This window comes from Littorina saxatilis, linkage group LG8, assembly GCF_037325665.1.
Source record: "Littorina saxatilis isolate snail1 linkage group LG8, US_GU_Lsax_2.0, whole genome shotgun sequence".
Lineage (NCBI taxonomy): Eukaryota > Metazoa > Mollusca > Gastropoda > Littorinimorpha > Littorinidae > Littorina > Littorina saxatilis.
Window position 1 is genome coordinate 58,780,207 of NC_090252.1, and position 20,972 is coordinate 58,801,178.

Consider the following 20,972-nt stretch of genomic DNA (forward strand, 5'->3'; position numbering starts at 1 on the left):
CAGGCTTATAACTCAAACAGTTTTCGCTCTTTTCTAAAACGGGTTTCACAACTGGATAGAGCATAACAAATTCTTTAGGAAAATGTAAAAATATGAAAATCATGAAAAGGTGACATGCGACTCATTTCGTGGTGGAGGGTCACATATATGCTGTAACACAAGTCTAAATCCGTCTGCATGCATTGGTTAACAGCGTTGGACAGTATGTGAGGTCTTCAGATTGTATGTTGTATGCGTATACTGATGAAACATCTTATACAGGTGGATGCCTTGATTAGAAGTGCATGAACGAAAGCCATGCACTCAATTAACACTTGCGAACGTTTTGTATAATGAGGAGTATTTCAAACAGGTTGAGAATGATGTCCAACTGTAAAGATTGCAGACTCAATCAACGGCTCGTGTTCATGTAGACATCCGTAGAGTTGTCTCCCTTTGATTGATGTTGCCCATTAGCATCTGCAGACAGAGACAAATCAAAACAATGTTCTTTATTCAACTTGTAAACTGTTTAGTTTTCAGAGTTATAACGCATCAATTGTTTTCAACTGTCATTCTTAATCAGCCCCCCCCCCCCCCCTCCAACTAACCCTTTATTTAACCGTAACCCCAAATATTTTCATACAGTAAATATAACTAAAACAACATGAGCTCCAGGAGTTATCTCAGCCAACGCGAGGCAACTGCTTTATTTAATATAAATACTGTTGGAAGAGTTGCTTCGCTTCCTCATGTTATTATGTGCACTGTCTAACTTCTAAAGTTCTAAAGTTGGCAGGGACCACCGCGATAAGTAGTAAATCATTCCCGTCCCATATAAATAGCTTTTCTTCTGTAGAATCAGTTTAATAATGTGGGGATATTACTCAGTCAGTACCGGCGTTGGCTTCAAAACCAGTTGTCACAATCGGCGTGGGTTCGATCCCCATGTTCGGCGAGGAATGTATTCCCAGAGTCAACTTTGTGCAGACTCCTTGATATCCGAACACCCCCGAGTGCACGCATGCGCACGATTAAGAACCTAAGTTCACAGCGGACTGCTAAGGGCTTGCAAACATGAATACACGCATGCAGGAAAATATTGTCCAGCAATAATTACGTCAAAGGTTGACAAAGGCACCGGGTTCGTTCCGCTTTTTGAGCGTTTTGTTGAAATAAAATATGTGTTGTTCTTACATTTCTCGTCTTTTCAATTTCCTAACCAACATAAGTAGCTTCACATATAGTTTCTCTTAATTACAGCAAGGTAGTGTGAGTTTTTGACCGATTAATCACAAGAAGTCAAGCCAGAAAGAACACAAGTCCGCCTGCCGCGCCGCTTTTAATGGAAACACTTCGGCGAAATTCGCTTGGAGCATCGCATTTTTGTCGCGCCGCTACATGAAAACTAGGTACACGTTTATCTAAAGTACTTTCAACTGAAGTACAGTGCTACGTGACGCTATATATAAATGTCAGTATAATAACATGCAATAATAACTGTGCGTCTTAATTTGTTAGTAACAATCTGCATACAAACAATACAAAATGTCCGGTAGAGTACTGACATTATAGACACGTTACACAAGGAAAACAATGACTGTGTAAATCTGTGTACAAGGTCGTATTTCTTTTTCTTCTAAAACAAAAAAACCGCAATGTCAACGGTTGAATGCACACAGTTAAAGTCTGTTTTTATATCGCCCACTCGGCCTAGCCTACTGATGTGTAGTATTAATCCAAATTCTAATATACTTTTGGATTATTTGCATGCGCCAATAGAATAGTATCTGTCGTGTTGTACATAATCAATCAATCGGAAATGAAAATGTCTTAGTCAATTATAAATATTGTGTTCTTACCATTGACCAACATTTAACAAATATAGCGAACCAAAAGACAGTCAATACGTCGGTTAAAACTCAATACTTTCGTATTCACACTTGTTAGAATAGCAGATGTTCCAAATGTGTCAATTACCTCCCTTGGGCTTCGTCTGCACTTGGGCGTACGTGTCTTGTCCTTGTCTCTCGCTGTCCACATCGTCCTGGGTCGTCTTCTTCGTCGTCTTGACAACCTGAGCATACACGTCGCCATGGTGATTGGAGGGTAAAGGGCCTGCGCTGTTGCTGTAAACTACAGCATCGTCATGGCTGGCTCCTCCGTTGCTATTTAGCGGGAATGGGTCGGCCGCCGATGTTTGATTTTTGTCACGGAAGGCTTCAATGCCGTCTGAACTTTCGTAGAATTCGTTGATGTATTCTTGAAATTCTTCTCCTGAAATATTGATATAGACAATTACAATGACAATGATAATTATTTTTTTAAAGAGGGTAATAGATTAAGCAGTGATCTGCTTTTTTACATCCATCCCTCGCCCTAAAGAGAAACTCACTAAAAACAAACAAAACGCTTCTACATTTTAACAGATAACCGAAGCAGGAACACATTCTACATAATGATGTACACACAATGCTTTGCAAAGAGAGAAGCGTTTAAGATAGCGGTGCATATTCAAGTGACACGTATATGCATGTAGTCTTGTGGGCGACCGAGAGAGCGACCAAATCACATGCAAGGGCAATGCACATGGCAGTGTAAATGGTGGAGAAAAACAAGTTGTCATGACCAATTGTTGTTTGTCTCGTGTTGATGCATGTGAGCTTTCTTCAGAATCAGTCAACGGTTTAATACGGTTCTCATGCAAGTTAAAATCGTTGGACAGAGAGAGAGAGAGAGAGAGAGAGAGAGAGAGAGAGAGAGAGAGAGAGAGAGAGAGAGAGAGAGAGAGAGAGAGAGAGAGAGAGAGAGAGAGCGCGAGAGATACAGACAGCCATACATACAGACAGCCAGCCAGCCAGCCAGAAAAAGACAGACAGACAGACAGTCAAGACAGACAGACAGACAGACAAACAGACAGACAGACAGACTAAAACATAGACTAAGACATATAAACGGACAAACAGAAAGACAGAGAGAGGAAGACATGAAGACAGACATTCGGACAGTCAAACAAAGATTCACACAGACAGTGACGTGGCATTATTGTGTAAACTGACCTGAGTTAGTCACTCTTCTTTCCGTTAGTTCCTGCTGTTCCGGCTCTAAAAAAGAGAGTAGCATTGCAACAAAAAGGAAACACACGGACGAATGCACACAGTCACATGCACTGACTCGCACATTATCTCAAACTGGGTAAGGTTTGAAGCATATTGTACGATCGCCATTCATCTTGTTATTATTGAAATTGTAAGCTTACAGTTACAGATTATCATACCTTTACATTACAGAGAGAGAGAGAGAGTTAGAGAGAGAGAGAGAGAGAGAGAGAGAGAGAGAGAGAGAGAGAGAGAGAGAGAGAGAGAGAGAGAGAGAGAGAGAGAGAGAGAGAGAGAGAGAAAGAGAGAGAGAGAGAGAGAGTTAGAGAGAGAGAGAGAGAGAGAGAGAGAGAGAGAGAGAATGAGAGAGAGAGAAAGAGAGAGAGAGAGGTGTTGTGCATTAACGCATCCTTTGAACACTTCTCAGCCAATTGACCAAAACTTGCAAAGGGTATAGTACCTAGCAAACGCCCACCCCCAACTTTTGTGCAACATTTGTGCAAAGGGGGGGGGGGGGGTGTGTGTGTGTGTGGGGGGGGTGTGGGCGTATACAAGGTAGTTTACGGTACTACTACTAATATACTACTACTACTGTTTTTGCAGATGTTACTGCAACTACTACATCTGCTACTGCCAATAAACCTATTACTAAACCAAACCGACTACTTTAATTGCCCAATTTGCAAGAACAAAACAGATAATAGTATCAACAACAGCAACCAAAACAACGACGACAACGACGACTACTTCTGCTACTACTACTACTACTACTACGACTACTTCTACCATTACCACTACTACTACTACTACTACTACTACTGCACCAACCATTACCACTGCTGCTACTACTATACTACTACTATACTACTACAACTACTAGAACTATTAATACTTCTACCACCACTTGAATGATGATGAATGACGATGATCACAATGCCAATCACTTACGTTTGCGATTTCGTCTAACACAGACGACGAGGAGGACGGCGATAGCAGCGATGACAACGACCACACCAACTGCTCCACCAGCAACAATGGCTACTCCTCCTGGGTTGTCCTGACCTGCTTGATTGTCATCTGCAAATAGTTGTTTCTCAAATAATCTAATACATAAGTGTTGAACTCTCAAAAGGTGTAAGTAGCCAGTGGTCTAGTTGCTGGGGGAGTTGTGTGTGTCTGTTCTCATTCAATTGAATGATGATGATAGTGATGATGGTGATGATGATGATGATGATGATGCTAACGCTGATGCTGCTGATGATGATGATTACATTGAATAACATTTTGTTAAACAAATTTAACAAAATACACGTTTATTTCGACACGAGTACGTAAGGTATGTGAACAATCACTTGAAAGCGTATGAAAAGTATTTTTTAGAATGTGACATGGGTGATATGTATCACTTCTCGACATCACACATTGACTGAGTCGAACGGAACAGTACTAACAATTAAAATTATTTCCCTTCGCAAAACTTTAATCTGAAACGTATCGACTTACTTCCATCACGTAACTTGAAAACCTCGGTGGAATGTAGGTCCGGTATTTCTGAATTAGACACAACACAGACGACCTCCATCTCGTTAGTGATGACTTCCGGTGTGACGATGCACGCGCTTGACTGGCGCGTCAAGGTCTCGGTCACACACGTGACGCTCCAAGAGAAATTGGCCGATGGAAATACGTCATCAGATGTACAGGTCAAGGTTGTGTTCTGAGCAGGATCGCTGTTGTGAGTGCTTTTGATAACAGCGTTGGTAGGTCCGTCTGTGATGACAAAGAGACACTTGTGTACTAGGCTGTTGAGTCACGCCAGATAATTTACTAAATCACGTATCGTGCAAATACATGTACATATTTCCGTTTTGTTGCTGAATGACAAATTATGACTTGTGTTAACTTAGCCAAGTCATGTATGGCTAACATGGCCACATTAGAGTCAAAACAAACCGTTTGAGCGAGTCGCCATGTATGTAAACGCCCAGTGATAATATGTTTCCCCTCCCTGCATGACTGCACAATCATCTACTACGTATATACCCCACCTCCGCCGCCCCACTACCATTTATTTTCACTTACAAGCAACTTGCAACGTGTAGTTGTAGTAAGCGTTGATCTCTTCCCCCGCTCCCCACACTGAACGGCAGTGGTACACTTTCCCGTGTTGTCTCCTGACATTGTCAAGTTCCAGGACCGCTGATATGGAGTCGTGTTCCCAGAACACATGGGCGGGTGGTGAGCCTTGCTGTGATGACGGGTGGCCACACTGACATCTCACGTCTCTTCCTTCTGCCACGTAGGCTGGACACGTGTTGTTCAGTGCCGTTAGGTTACCTGGTGCCGCTGTGTTAAATAGCAGGATTGAAAGGCCCAACATGTACTTTTGAAAATAACAACAACAAGCTTATCTTTCAATAAGTGTTTCATTCATAGCGACGTCAAAGTTATATTCTAATATAGCTATTCTGATGAACACGTGGGGGAATTCGGGGACTGTGATTGGATGGTCTCTCCAGATTATCAAAGCATAATGCTGCGGAAGTCGGCCATTTTTCTCAATATCCAAAAGCATATTGACGAAAATGGCCGACTTTCTTATCTCGTAACTCCACACCGTAAATACCCCACTTCCCCTCTGAAGTATTGATGTACAACACATGGCACTAACATTCATGAAGTCGTTTATAACTGAGGTTGAAAAATTCGCTTCATGACGAGACAAGCGATACCATTCACCCAAACTGAAAACTTCGCTGTCGTCTGCTCGCGTTGTACGGATTAGCTGTTCTCTTCTTCTCCCCTTGTTGCATCCTAGATCTTCAGTTGTTTCTAGTTTTCCGTTGATGTTGTGTTTACTTAAAAAGCTGTTTCAACAACTGTGTTGTGAAATCGAATGCACTTGGAGTCAGTTTTTCTTCCAAAGTCAGAAAGCGTGTAGCGGTGTGCATGTCTGCGCGAACATGATGCGCGTAAGAAGTTTGTCTGCTAGCAAAACCTGAGATCAACGCATCGACGCAAAAACTGTCATTTTGTAAGTTTGGAACAACAAATCAAGGTCAGAACAGCTATATAATCGCTATTGTGTTTTCAGCGTAGCAATAGGGTCCGATATTTAGACTCGAACAAGTATAATGCGACTCGTCTTCGACTCGTCGCATTATACTTGTCTCGTCTAAATATCGGACCCTATTGCTACGCTGAAAACACAATAGCTGTTATTATTGTAGCACCTCCAACATCACCACCACCACCAGCAATCACCACCACGACAACCTCCACCACCACCACCACCACCAACAACAACAACAGCAACAACAACACCACCACCAACAACAACAACAACAACAACACAACACCAACAATTGTTCGAATACAGCTGCAATTACAACATCCGTTCATGGTAAACTTGTGCATCAACAATAATATCAACAACTAAAACAACATCAAATGATGCTACCGAAAATACCACTACTGCAGCTGCTACTCTTAATTACTACTACTAATATTACTGGTAAAGTCTAACCTGCCCTTTCGGCAACCTTTCAGAAGCACCTGCATACAACGATAATCCCAAGAATCTTAGACGAGTTCTTCGTATATACGTGTAAGTCCAAAGTGGCCACCTTTCTAGAACGACCACTTTCGGTCGATCCCTTATGTGGTCGTTTTAAACAGATTTTTACTACTACTACTACTACTGCTACTGCTGCTGCTGCTGCTGCTGCTACTACTACTACTACTACTACTACTACTACTACTACTACTACTACTATTACTACTACTACTACTGTTATACATGAAACCAATTCCGGTTTGCATCACACATGCGGGTCGACGAACTATTTAGTCCAAACGATGGACTCCTAATTTCACATATGACGTACAGACACAACCTACATGTACTCGCAGTTGGTTCATCGAGAATTGAAGCACCAACCTAGTCAAATAATGTTATAATGTTTATCAATGCCATTGCCTCCAACTACTGAAGTTAACAACTTTGACTAGCTTAGACTATCTGGCCTACTGGCCACAGTCGTCGCGCTTGTCTTCAATTGTCGCAGTGTTGTGGGGACCATGAACATGCATTTTGAAAACTTAGTTCTCAACATGGCTTACTGTTTATTATGGGGGCGAGGACGCCCCCATTCTATACGGATAGTTTAGAGGTTGACCATGGGCAGCGCCATTTTGTTGTGAAATACGTCATCAGTTTGTGTACACAGGAAGTTGTGACATCCGTCACCCTATGGGAGGGGTGAAGGCAACATTGTTCATCTGTAGAAAGTTGTGAAATCCGTCACCCTATGGGAGGGGTGACGTCAAAATTGGTCATCACAGAGTTTGTGTAACACAGGAAGTTGTGAAATACGTCACCCTATGGGAGGGGTGACGTCAAAATTGTTCAACAAAAACATGATATGTCGCATTGTGCAGGGTCAACTGCAACAAACTCAAACCGAGCCATTCATACCTAGCTGTATTTGAGTGACTTATATACCCGACATTTTTATTTCTTATTTTTAGCACAGGTGTAGGAAAAATCATGAACCAAAATGTTATTTATTTTCTAATTTAACATTTTTTTTACAAATATGACCATGGTCTTTTAAACATACAGTGACATTAAACATTGTTATGTTAAAAAAAAGAAAAAAGAAAAAAAGCTTTTGTGCACAAATCAGAAAATACATTGTACATTTTACCTACAGGCCAAACAGTGTCTGTTGGCGGCAAAGGGCCCAGCAAGTTGCTATTTTTAGATCGATTAAAAGTTGTCAAGAACAGGCGCTTACATTTGGATGTGTCCACTGATAGTAGGTTTGGTTGTGATCAATCAGAATGATGTAGGAATAAAAATGTATGACAGTTTGGTATGATGACATGTAATTCAAATATGCTGAAATGTAATATTATACATGATATAATATTATTATGGCTGTTGCCATGACCATGAACCCCAAGAAAGGTTTAATGTTATGTAAAATCAAAATACCAAAATCAAGCACCTACTAATCTGATCTACGGTGCGGCTTGGACCTAATATGGATGGACACGCAACTCGCTCAGCCAGCCAGCGCTGCGAGACTTACAGCGGCCAACTTCGCCGCGGCGCGCTCACTGGCTCAGTATTGAACTTGCGTCAAGGCCGATGCGCGTAGATTCCCAGAATGTTTACTTTCGGTTAGATTCTTCGACAGCATTCGCAGAGGTGACTGCCGTATTGTGTACCGCAGTCAGAAGTAATTTATTACTTTTGGGAGTTTAGTAACGTGATATCAGTTTTCAATTGTTCGTTCACTTATATTGCTTTCAGATTTAACACACAAGAAACAGTAGCACGGTTTTCGTTGCGAAAATGTGCATTGGCAGTGCTACGCGATCGAATTGTGTATTATGTACACGCGGTGTTCTTCTGGAAAAGACCGCGTCAGTCGTTCAGCCCGCGAGCGGTGGGATGGGGGGGTTCACATGGTTTGTTTGTTTCAGAACCACACCCATATACACACATTTCACATGTAAACCATTTGTCCGCCCCCTGTCGATATTTATCGACTAAGTTCCTTGTCTACTATTACCGACACTAAAAATGATGATTGGCAGGTTGTTTTCAGACCAAACGTGTTGTCGGTCCTCGGGGGGGGGGGGGGGGGGGGGGGGCGTATATCTCCTTACATTTCATCCGGATTTGATCGGAACAGATGAAACAGAAAACGACGATCTCCTCGGATCGGGAAAAAAACAACAACACGTGTCTGCCAAAAAAAAATCAAACATCGTAAACATGTCAAAGTTGATATTGTTGGTGTGTTTTTTACCCGTATGGATGGTGCCAGCGAAGATCGGACCATGCCCAGGAATCATTTCCACGAAGATGAGGTGCGCTCCATCAGAAGTCATGAGTTCAATCTCAGCATTGCATTTGCCGCGGACGAATAATTTGCCTTTGTCCAAATACGTGGAGAGTTCTGTTGGTGCAGTTAGCAGACGTTTAGTCTGAAAAGCAAATCGTGTACCGAGTATCGTTGTTTCCACTCAAATTCCAGGCTGTAGACGTATCACACAGCTTTCAATTCAAACACACACACACACACACACACACACACACACACACACACACACACACACACACACACACACGTACTCACAAGAGCACACACGTACTCACAAAAACACACGTACACACACGTACATATACACACACATACACTGACACACACACACGCACACACACACACACACACACACACACACACACACACACACACACACACGTAGCTGCTAGCATCACTACTCACTTGACCCTGATTTGTAGTGTACCAGCGACATATGGTATTGTTGTCAGAAGTATACAGGTTGTTAAAAGAGACAGTTCCTGTCACATTCCACGTGTTGTGCCAGCTCACTGAGGCATTTTGTAGCTCTGCCTTCCCTTAAAACATTGTTTGGTGTTATAATATTTTGTTATCAAGTAATGCTTATCATTGTTTTGATAACTTCAATCGAATCGGCAAATATTGCGTTCGAGCATTGGTGTAAAGGTTACTTTACATTTTAACACAAGTGTATGATAATGTTTGCGGTATTGTTTCAGTCAAAATCATATAACATGAATATCCGTAAGAACGCAAAATAAAACGGAATATACGAATCAAAAACGACAATTGTCGACGAACAAACACAATAATGATACCTTTGACTGCTTGTGCAGAATGACCCGAGGAAAGCCTACATCTACTATCATTGCAAGGCTTCTGATTGTTTGTCTCTCTGTCCGTCACACTTTTTGATTGTTTGAAACTCTGATTTGCTTGACATTTGGCATGGCATATACCACTGTTTGGGGGAAAACAGTAATGCCCTTGCAATTGGAACTAGGATTGGAATAAACTATGTTCAGAAATACCCGCTTTAGTGTACAACAACCATTATTGTCACGTTTTAAAAGTCAAATGAATGACCTAAAACGGTCAATTACTGCTAACTGACTAACCACACCACGATCCACTCTCGCAGTCACACAAAAAAAGTTAGAATCAACAAAAGTATAAGTTCTAGACGTCTGTTTATATACACTACCTCTCCACCTCCCTCTTCTCGTGAAGCCAAAAGTGTTTTTACGACCAAGTCGTCAAACAAAACAGAGACACCTGACAAAACTCAGTTAAAGTTGTATGAAATAATAAGAACACGCTGAACCGTGTAAAGTTAGAAAACACTTAGCTGCTCTGTAAAAAGTCTTAGCCTGTACAGGCGTTAACACTCCACGTTGTCACAACTCAAAGTTCTTCATAAAGGGTTAGAAAGATGACAAGGTGGGGGGGGGGGGGGCGTTTACGCATGGGTGCACTCAACTCTCAGTGTAGCCAGGGTCCATTCGATGAAACGCAGTGGCGCAGTGGTGCATACAGGTGAAAGTCGCAGCAACACCAGCAACAGCCGTAGAACAGTAACCGTACAGCAAAGAACAGCAACCCCCGTCCAGCAAGAGTGTAGCCCGTCTCCAGCAAGTCTCCAGCAACCAGGTAGCAACAAGGCAGCAACCGGGTAGCAACCGGGTAGAAACAGGGTAGCAAGCTGAAACAGAGTAGTTGGTGCAGTGCCCATGGCAACAATCCTCTAACTTCCCCATTCAGCGAGCACGTGGTACCTGCAAGAATAGACTTTTGATAACAACTCAAGACATTTTCTCCTCCTCTCCATATCTGCAAAAACCATATACAGATTACAATTTAGCGTTATAATGACCAAGTTATACGCTATCATGGAGAAAGAAAACAGAGTTTACATTTCACAGACATTGACCGGTCACCAGCGTACAGTAACGGCTAATTACCTTAACAGCTTGTAAAACGTAGCTCTCCCAAGCAAACCTTTTGCATATTTGGCTCCCGCTCGTCAGCGAAAATATGTAGCCAAATCCCTCCGTCCTAAGCCTTCTGTGTATTGCACTAACATCAGAAGCCCGTTGGTAGACCTAAACTAGTCTTGCAACGCGTTGGAATCCTCCAAATCTTAGTCAACGGAAACCCAGACCTGTCGTCTGTAAAGCAAGTGTAGAAAAGAAAGCAAGACGGGGAAAAAAAACATGTGATCTCCCTAACCAATCAGCAATCTCCTGTCCTAGAACAGGCGATCTCCCTGACCAATCACTGGTCGCCTACCATACGCAGGTATAGCATGCCCGGAACACGTGATTTAACAGTGAGCGAAAAATCACCCCATTTTCCCGCACGGATTTCACGCCGGCAATTTCCTCGTGAATTTCGTGATCGTCAACAAAACTTTTCCGCAATGCGGTAGCCAGCACAGGCGCATTGCATTGCAATTTGGGAAAGGCGCCCCACAAAGAGTTCCTTTCCCACTCGTGTCATTGAAACCGTGAAAATTAATATCCGGTTACAATAACACACGGACGACCAGTTAAAACAAGCAATTGCAGCGACCAACTGACTGCCATGTGTATGCAATGCAGTGTCCGCTCGATTTTATACCTTATTCTTCGAAAATCTGCACATCGGAGCCACGATTCACTGGCGATGGCCTGCAGTGATCGCTGGGCATGCGTGTTTCCCAATCACCCGTGATCTCAAGCGAAACTCCTGTTATTACATTTAGTCAAGTTTTGACTAAATGTTTTAACATAGAGGGGGAATCCAGACGAGGGTCGTTCTGTGTATGTGTGTGAGTGTGTGTGTGTGTATGTGTGAATGTGTGTGTGTGAGTGTATGTGTGTGTGTGTGTGTGTGTGTGTGTGTGTGTGTGTGTGTGTGTGTGTGTGTGTGTGTTTAGAGCGAGTCAGAGTAAACTACTGGACCGATCTTTATGAAGTTTTACATGATAGTTTATGGGAATGATATCCCAAGACGTTTTTTTTCATTGTTTTGATACATTTCTTTGATGACGTCATATCCGGCTTTTTGTAAAAGTTGAGGCCGCACTGTCACGCGCTCATTTTTCGATCAAATGGATTGAAATTATGGCCAAGTCGTCTGTTTAAAGTCACAACCACACATCTCAATTTTAGCCATTTTGAGTAATGCTCGATTGAAATGTTCAGCCACACACCAAAATTCCAGTTTTTCAAATAAATACACAAGATTCTGCACATTGGTAGATATTTGTGCATTTTTATTACTGATACAGTTTTTTTTTGAAAATGTGTACAAGAAAGATGCACAATATACATTTAAAACTTATATTTGGTTCTGGTTCTGAGAAGACAGCATGAACAATGAGTTGTTGTTATGCCACAAGCAAACACCTTCCCGTTGTAGGGTTGTGGCTTTTCTGTGAGCACCCAGCTGAGATCAGGCAGTTATGCCACAAGCAAACACCTCCCCGTTGTAGGGTTGTGGCTTTTCTGTGAGCACCCAGCTGAGATCAGGCTGTTATGCTACAAGCAAATACCTCCCCGTTGTAGGGTTCTGCTTTTCTGTGAGCACCCAGCTGAGATCAGTCAGTCAGGCCACAACCAAGTATCTCCCCGTTGTAGGGTTGTGGCTTTCTGTGAGCACCCAGCTGAGATCAGTCAGTCAGGCCACAACCAAGTATCTCCCCGTTGTAGGGTTGTGGCTTTCAGAATTGTATCTCACTGGTTTCTGGTAAATAGGATACTGGTGTAGAGAAATATGATTGTGGTATGAGCAGAATACTGATTAATTTGGGGGTGGTAACAACAACATTACAATGAGTCGATGAAGGCTTGTGGGCTTTATATTTCATTTCCACGGACTGTCATTGACAGCGTCAGAACCTAACACGAGACAGTTGCAGGGTTATGGTTGCAAACTTTCCTTTGATTATAAGCAACTTTTGGGGCAATAACCAAGCACTGGCTTTGGGGTAACCCTTCGGTTTTTGTGTAGGGTTCAAAATATCAAACCGTTTCGGTACTCAACTTGTGAAACCTATTATTCCAAGTATTTGCACTCCCAAGACAACATTCATACCTGACATTCACAATGTATTCAGACATTATACCAAAATCTGGTAAGGGTTCTGGTTGTAAACTGTGTACCAGTGTTTGCGCATTAATAGCATGCTGTTAGTACATGTTTTGTCAGTATGTACAGTAATAATCTAAAGTGGTCAGTAAATACAAACAGGTGAAAAAAATGACCGCTTACCTGGATACACACTGATTATCCGATGTGAATGGTTATTTTCTTCACAGGCACAACACAAGTCACTCACAGTTATTTTGCAGGAAGAAAACATGTCAAATATAGGCACAAGACAATATGATTCCGAAAGTTTAACTGACGTTAATTTGAAATCAAGTAGTTCACAGATAGAAATTCAAGTTCAATTGACACAAAATGTGTTTGGCATTGAGGGTGAGATGTCCACAATACTCTGGTGTCGACGGCTTGAAAATATTTTCACCCTTCTTTTGCTGTAGTCTGCAAGTACCAAGGGCAAGAGCTCATTGCGGCACGGTTGGCCTAGTGGTAAGGCGTCCGCCCCGTGATCGGGAGGTCGTGGGTTCGAACCCCGGCCGGGTCATACCTAAGACTTTAAAATTGGCAATCTAGTGGCTGCTCCGCCTGGCGTCTGGCATTATGGGGTTAGTGCTAGGACTGGTTGGTCCGGCGTCAGAATAATGTGACTGGGTGAGACATGAAGCCTGTGCTGCGACTTCTGTCTTGTGTGTGGCGCACGTTATAAATTATGTCAAAGCAGCACCGCCCTGATGTGGCCCTTCGTGGTCGGCTGGGCGTTAAGCAAAAACAAACAAACAAAGAGGTCATTGGCTGCTGTGTTCCAAACACCACCTTCCTACATGGCATAAATCTGTGCGAGGGCTTCGTCAGTCATAGTGCAGGTGAAGAAGCTGATGTCATGTTGAATGTTTCGCCTGAGGTGCTGACACAGAGCTGCCCTCAAGGAAACAGTATCATGGGGTTGCAGATGCAGAGACGCTGCTTTGAAGAAACAGTTCCCGTCTGCGTAAACTGGGCACTTTTCCATCCCATTGTTGGTCAGATGGCGATTAAGACGCTTGTTGTGAAGACGGACCTTGTAGTGAGTGTTGGCTGTGACTCTCTCCAATTGCAGCAGCAAGCCCCTCGTTATCGCCACCTGTACATAAAGAATTAAATTAATCTTTAAATTCCAGCTGGAATAATGCAAGCAAGCAAGTTCTGTCATTCACTGCTGGACAAAACAAGCTGTATTAACAAATATGTGCTCTTCGTCATCTTTTCTGCTGCTTGGTCAACTTTACCACAATAAATAAAATGCTTGCACATAAACAATACCGGTATTCCATCTGTTATTGTTAAAACAAATTACTGATAATTATATATGTTTAGCTCCCCAAACAAAATGTTAATTTGGCGTAAATTAAAGCACCTTCTGAGAAATACGCCTTTGAAAAAAATGCAGCAATACCTGTACTTTGTGATGGCAAAGGGTCTGCAGTGTCAGTGACAGTGATGATGTTGACAAAAATGTCCTCGTCACACTCTGACCATGTGTCCTCATCCATTGTTTTTTTTAGGTAGGTTCAGCAAATGCCTAGACCACAAAGAAAAACATCAAATAAAATAAAATCAAGGTTGGTTTGTGTGTGTGTGTGTGTGTGTGTGTGTGTGTGTGTGTGTGTGTGTGTGTGTGTGTGTGTGTGTGTGTGTGTGTGTATGTGTGTGTGTGAAGAAAACAAGAAAAGCAATTGTCTTAAACCTGAATATCTGAGAGAGAAAGTAAATATTTTCCCTGGGTAAGATACTCAGCTGGCAGTCATCAATTCCTTTTGAATTAGGATAGACAAACAGGAGTGAGAGAGAGAGAGAGAGAGAGAGAGAGAGAGAGAGAGAGAGAGAGAGAGAGAGAGATAGTGAAAGAGAGAGAGAGAGAGAATGAGAAAGAGTGGGAGAGGGATAGAGAGATAGATAGTGAGAGAGAGAGAAAGAGTGGGAGGGAGAGAGAGAGAGAGAAAGAGAGAGAGAGAGATAGTGAGAGATCGAGAGAGAAAGAGAGGGAGATCGAGAGAGAGATAGATAGTGAGAGAGAGAGAGAGAAAGAGAGAGAGATAGTGAGAGAAAGAGAGAGAGAGATAGTGAGAGAGAGAGAGAGAGAGAGAGAAAGAGTGAGAAAGAGTGAGAGAGGGAGAGAGAAGTGTTAATCAAAAACAGATATACATCTTTTTTTTTTTTTTTTTTTTTTTTTTTTTTTTTTGACCTCAGTTGCATGCAGGATGCTTTAACCCATATTTTTTGCCCGATTTTTGTAATTGTTTTTTTTTCTTTTTTTTTCTTTTTTTTTAAGGCGGGGAGCATCCTTCTTCCTTGGTCTTTTTCTGTATAACATAATCAACTTTATATTATACAAAACATAAATTTCTGTCTAATGTTTAACTCTAATTCCAATAAAATACGTAAGTCTAACTTCTTCCCATACTTAAATTTTCCTATGGTCATTTTTGTTATCAAAATACAATAATTTATAAAGTAAATTTGATCGTTTTTTAAATTTTCATTCCAAAAACCAAATAATATATCTGTTTCATTCAAAGTTATATTATAATAAATTTGCTTAAAAATAAAGTCTTTACATAGTTTCCAAACGTTCCTCACCTCTTGACAATGAAAAAAAAAGTGCTCAAGTGTATCCAGTTCATTACAAACTTCACAATTATTAGTTTGACATAAACCCATCTTGTTTAGTAAAATATTCGTTGGGTAAATTCTGTGTAAAATTTTCCAATGAAGCAGACGCAGTCGTTCTTCTTTTGTACAATTAACAGCTAACAGCCAGTGTCTTGATTCCAGAACAATATTATGCTTTCTTTGCCAAAAAGAACAGGCGCTCGGAGTTTGTACCTCAAAATTAACCAAAACAGTTCTTATTTCCCTTGGTGTAATATTACCAATACGAGTCAAACCCTGCAACAGAACATATCGGTATGGCAATGCGTTAATCAGTTTTGTTTTAAGTGCTGTACATAACGCATTATACTCAAATTGTCTGGCTGGTTTATAAGCAACCTTTTGACATAATTCTTCAAATGAAATCATGTCACCGATTTCATTCATGACATCCTTTACATGATAAATATGACATTTAATAAAATCTTTGAAAAAGAGGCATTTATGTTTATATTGTATATTCATGTTGTTCCATATACATTGATTCATCAATGGAACAGGTGTGGCATCATACTTTTCATACAAAATGTGTTTGTTGTCTAGCCAGGTTAACAATACTTGTCTCCAAAAGACCGATCTGCAGTTAACAACGCCAACCAGCTTCTTGGAGGATGCATTAGAGTCAAAACAGGACAAACCATTACCCAAACTTGAAAAAACATATCTAGGAGTGACAGACCAGTAATTGTCTGTAGAGTTCTGCAGACCAATAGCCCACGACATCATAAATGAGTTGTGCATATCCACAACATTTATCATATTTAATCCACCATCATCTTTTAATTTACACATAATTGTTCGTTTTACTTTTTCAAACGCCCGTGTATTTGAATATTTTTTCTTCCAAATAAACCTGAACAAAATGGAATTAATTTGATGTAAAACATGATAAGGCACTGCTAGAGACTGGAAGATATAAACGAACTGAGATATAAGAAAGGTTTTAACAATGCAAATTTTACCTTGTATACTTAAGTTTCTTTTGGACCAATTAAAAATTATTTGTTGCATACGTTGAATTTTTTTAGACCAGTTGTCTTCAATTGATGACGCAGGTATATTGTTTGAAAAAACAATTCCAACGATTTTTACTTTCCGTTTCCATTTAAGACCAAAATATTGGTCAGTACAGTATTTGTTTGACCCAATCCACATGGCTTCAGTTTTATTTACATTCACTTCTAAATTGGAAACAGCTTTAAACATGTTTAAAATATGTAAAGCCCTTTCCAGATCTCTTTGATCATGTAAAAAAAGGGTGACATCATCGGCATATAAGAGCAGTTTTAGGACCCTCATTGGTGATACCTCAAAAGGTGACATGGGTAGCCGGATACCCTCAACATCTTCATCTGAACGAATCTTAATTGCTAACAATTCAAGGGCTATAATAAATGCCATCGGCGAGAATGGGCATCCTTGACGGATACCTGATTCCACAGGGAAATGCTCAGATATCCACCCTGTATAATTAATACAACTTTGACTGTTATTCATGATAACCGAAGCCCATTTCTTAAAATTGTCTCCAAAACCAAACTTATCAAAAGCAAACAAAATAAAGTCTTTGGATATGCTATCAAAAGCGCGTCGAAAATCAACTGCCAATAAAACTCCAGGTTTATCCATTGTATTCATAATATCTATGGTGTCATCAATAAGTCTAATCATTGTGCTAATTTTCCTACCTTTCATAAAACCAACCTGATTTTCATGAATAATATCACCAATTACAGTTGAAAGTCTCCTTGCCAGACATTTTGCGAGGATCTTGTAATCTGTGTTAGTCAGAGATATGGGTCTCCAATTCCCGAGATCATCTCTGGGCAATTCTTTCCCTTTATGGATTAATGTCAAGACAGCTTGTTTTTGAGTGGTCGATAACTCGCCATTAGCAAAGGATGATATAAAGGAGGCATGAACTACATCCCTAATCTTCAGCCAAAATACTTTATAAAAACAGGTAGTGAGGCCATCTAGACCTGGGGCTGAATCGTTATTTAATAGTTTTAGAGCAACTGTTAATTCCTCTTTGGTAATATCAGAATCTAGATTGCCTTTTTGGTCATTGGAGAGAAACGGTATATTCAAATCTTGTACAAATTCCTGTGCGCTCACTTCGTTAAATTCAGATTGTTTTTCATATGCATCTTTAAAAAAAAGTACCTGCTCTTTCATAATTTCTTGCTGTGTATTTACTACCCTTCCATCTTTTGTTTGCAACCGGTCCATAATTTTCATATTGGCTTTACTTTTTTCCAAGTTCAAAAAATATTTGGTGTTCTTCTCCCCTTCTTCAATAAACTGGACACGGGAACGAACTTGGGCACTTTTGGCTTTTTCCAGTGACAGTACCTCAAGCTCTGATTTAATATTTTCTCTCTTTATCAAAAGTGTCTCATCCTGTGGTTTATTGGCTAATAGTGTATCAGATTCATCTAATTCCCTCTGAAGAGAAACACAATAATTAGTTTGTTTTCGTTTCCTTCCTGCTGCATAGGCTGTACACAAATCACGCATTCGTACTTTCAATAATTCCCATTTTAAGTGAGCATTCGTATCCATATTTTCTAATAAAAAGGCATCAATCAAATCATTCATCAGATCAACAAAAAATTTATCACTCAATAATTGGTTATTGAATTTCCAATAAGAGGGACCACGTTTGATATTTACAAACTGAATTTTGAGTTCAAGCAAACGATGATCTGTGTGTGGTACTGACAAAATATTACAAAAAAGGGTTTTATCAAATAAATGATCAGAAACGAAAATATAATCGAGACGACGGGCTATAAAGGGGTTCTTCCTACTCCAGGAAAACTCCCTTTCATCTGTGTGAAACAGGCGCCATACATCATTTAAGACATTATTATTTAAGAATTGCTGGAAATTTACCACATCAACCGTTTTATGCTTTTCTCCACTTACAATATCTAAATCGTTATTCAAAACACAATTAAAATCACCACAGATTATTTTCTCACCATCTAAATTTTCTAAATACTCATTTACTTGTTTCCACAATTGACTTTTTTCCAAAGAATTATTAGGAAAATAAACGTTCACCACGTAAAAACAATTGTTATCCGAAATCATTTTCACACATAATATTCTTTCTGTTTTAAACATTATTTCCACATCACAACTGTAACTCTTTTTCATTAGGATCATTTGTCCCATTCTTTGACATGTAAGTGATGAGTGATACACTTTTCCACCCCATTCTCTCTCCCACTGGTCTTTTACATCGTCAGTAATGTACGATTCTTGCAAACATATTAAATCATACTTTCTTTTTTTAAATAAATCAAATAATGATCTTCTTTTTCTTTTGTTGCGCAATCCTCTCACATTAAGAGAACATATTGAAACGCCATTCATTACACACGTCTATCATAATGTCGCAAAAACCATCTCGTTGTCCTTTAACATAGCCAAGTCGCGAGGCACGTGAAAGCACACGTAAACACGGGGGCGCGGTCACGGGTTACGGGTCAGCATAGGGAACTGTCCGCATCCTGTGAGTTGCTGAGTTCGTTTTCAGGCCTGGTGCACGTGTCATTGTTTGCATCGCTAGTGTTGTCGGATGTGCGTGACACTGATAGCCTCGCTTGTTTCGTGTTCTGCGTTGTCGGGCTCATGTTTTGTTGCGGAGATCCGGAGCGTGATCGTTGTCGCTTCGCTGAGCTGCCGTCTCTTTTACTAAATCCGTGCAGGGTGCGCTGCCCAGAGATATGTTTAGGCTTCGTCGTCCTAGAGCGACCTCTGTCTCTGCTGGGAGAGGTACTGGGACTTCGTTGTCTCTGTCTCTCTGGCGCCTTGGGCTGTGTGCTAGTGTTGGACGGGGGAGGGGGTGGAGGATGGGGAGGGGGCATGTTGTTGACAGGGGTCATGTCACAGTCAGGGTCACCTGCTTTGTGGTTGTCTTTTAGACACTGCTTGCATTTAACGGGGTTGGGGCACTGTGCTGTGGAGTGAGACTGTTCAAAGCAGCGCCCACATTCTGCGTGCAGTTGCCGGACTCTCTTTGCCTGTTCTCTATGGTAGAGGGTAGCTTTAAAGGGGCCTATGCTAACTGTACGGGGGAGGGGTTCGGGGGGAGTGGTAATGTAGAGAAACCGCCTGCCTGTTTTCCATCTGGTGAGTTTGCCGTTGCTGTCTCTATCCCTTTCTAGAATAATCTTGGAGCGAAGTTCAACTCCCAGAGAATGCACAGCTTTGGAGATTTCCAGATCAGAAAAAGAAAGTGGAATGTTACTCACAGTGACTTTAGTCGAAGGGCTCTCATCCTGCCTACCATCCGCTGCTAGCACAATGAAGGGATTTTTGTCAGTGACAGAGACTTGTACCCCCCGCACAACAAAACCACCGATAAGTAAGGTGTGTCTACCTTCTTTGGTAGCAGGGTACACACGCCATAGGCCACCGATGCGTTGGGCACCCTCTATAGAGTTATGACCGCTGGCTCTTTCTGCAGCCGCACACAGTTCAGCTGTCGAAAACTCCTTAGTTTCAAAGGCGGGCAGGTTATTGTTTTTGATGAACACCGGCAGCGTTGAGTTAGTCGTACTGTCCGACATGATTATTACAGGTGGAAAGACATAAACAGAGAAAGAAAAAAAGAAAAAAAAAACACGAGAGAAAGAAAAAAAGAAAAAAAAAAAAACAATGGCTAGAAACTAAGAAAGGGCGGAATATAGCACACACTCTTATAAAAAGACAGAATGAAAAAGACTTAGCAATGTAGTATCATCCAGACGATGGTCGAATGTTGAGCGATATTATCCAGCCACAGAGTACATCGAGAAACAGTTCACACACAGGTAACCGGTCACTGGTAAGCGTGAGGAAGGGCGCAGCTACGGCCAGGCACGTCTTGACAGCGTGAGGATAGCTCAGTGAATGAAAACAGATATACATCTCCTTTCTGGAAGTTTCATGTTTTTACCATTTAATACACTGACAGACATTAATTTAAAATAGCCCACCCTGATATGGCCCTTAGTGGTCGGCTGGGCGTTAAGCAAACAAACAAACAGATTTAAAATAGCATTTCAGTAAAGTAAGTGTAACATTACTTGACAAAAAGGTTCCTACACAAGTGCAAAGTGTATAGGATTGATCACCGCTCTTCATCGGGTGAGAAATGAAATAGACTATTAATCAATCATTACATTGTTTCTAGGCTAGACATCACAATGTGAACATTTCACATGTCAACCATAATGATTACTAA

The 20,972-nt window shown here is 41.1% G+C and overlaps 2 protein-coding genes and 2 long non-coding RNA genes across 4 annotated transcripts in view; 1 reads left to right on the top strand and 3 right to left on the bottom strand.

Moving 5' to 3' along the window:
* LOC138974397 (uncharacterized) overlaps positions 1 to 9,410 on the bottom strand; it is a 61,530-nt gene extending 52,120 nt beyond the window's left edge. Inside the window, exons 1-6 of the mRNA XM_070347114.1 lie at positions 9,380 to 9,410; positions 8,900 to 9,049; positions 5,160 to 5,423; positions 4,581 to 4,847; positions 4,026 to 4,154; positions 1,960 to 2,256 (exon numbers count right to left, since the gene is read on the bottom strand). Coding sequence (XP_070203215.1) covers positions 1,960 to 2,256; positions 4,026 to 4,154; positions 4,581 to 4,847; positions 5,160 to 5,423; positions 8,900 to 9,049; positions 9,380 to 9,410 — 1,138 coding nt within the window. The remainder of the gene's footprint in view (positions 1 to 1,959; positions 2,257 to 4,025; positions 4,155 to 4,580; positions 4,848 to 5,159; positions 5,424 to 8,899; positions 9,050 to 9,379) is intronic.
* LOC138973958 (uncharacterized) overlaps positions 1 to 20,972 on the top strand; it is a 451,362-nt gene that overhangs the window by 240,779 nt on the left and 189,611 nt on the right. The window lies entirely within an intron of this gene.
* Positions 100 to 9,514, bottom strand: LOC138973948 (uncharacterized). The gene is made up of 8 exons (XM_070346649.1): positions 9,380 to 9,514; positions 8,900 to 9,077; positions 5,160 to 5,423; positions 4,581 to 4,847; positions 4,026 to 4,154; positions 3,039 to 3,083; positions 1,960 to 2,256; positions 100 to 459 (listed from the first exon to the last, which is right to left on the bottom strand). The coding sequence occupies exons 2-8, from the start codon at positions 8,979 to 8,981 to the stop codon at positions 392 to 394; spliced, it is 1,152 nt and encodes a 383-aa protein (XP_070202750.1). The 5' UTR covers positions 8,982 to 9,077; positions 9,380 to 9,514; the 3' UTR covers positions 100 to 391.
* Positions 12,198 to 14,912, bottom strand: LOC138973947 (uncharacterized). Its single transcript, XR_011458229.1, has 2 exons — positions 14,478 to 14,912; positions 12,198 to 14,165 (listed from the first exon to the last, which is right to left on the bottom strand). It is a non-coding gene; the product is annotated as an uncharacterized lncRNA (long non-coding RNA).

Coding starts and splice junctions, on each gene's coding strand:
- LOC138973948 (XM_070346649.1), bottom strand. CDS start 8,981: ATGACTTCTGATGGAGCGCACCTCATCTTCGTGGAAATGATTCCTGGG. Junction 5,424..8,899: donor CGCTGGCACCATCCATACGG/GTAAAAAACACA, acceptor TATTTAACACAG/CGGCACCAGGTAACCTAACG. Junction 3,084..4,025: donor TGTTAGACGAAATCGCAAAC/GTAAGTGATTGG, acceptor TCTCTTTTTTAG/AGCCGGAACAGCAGGAACTA.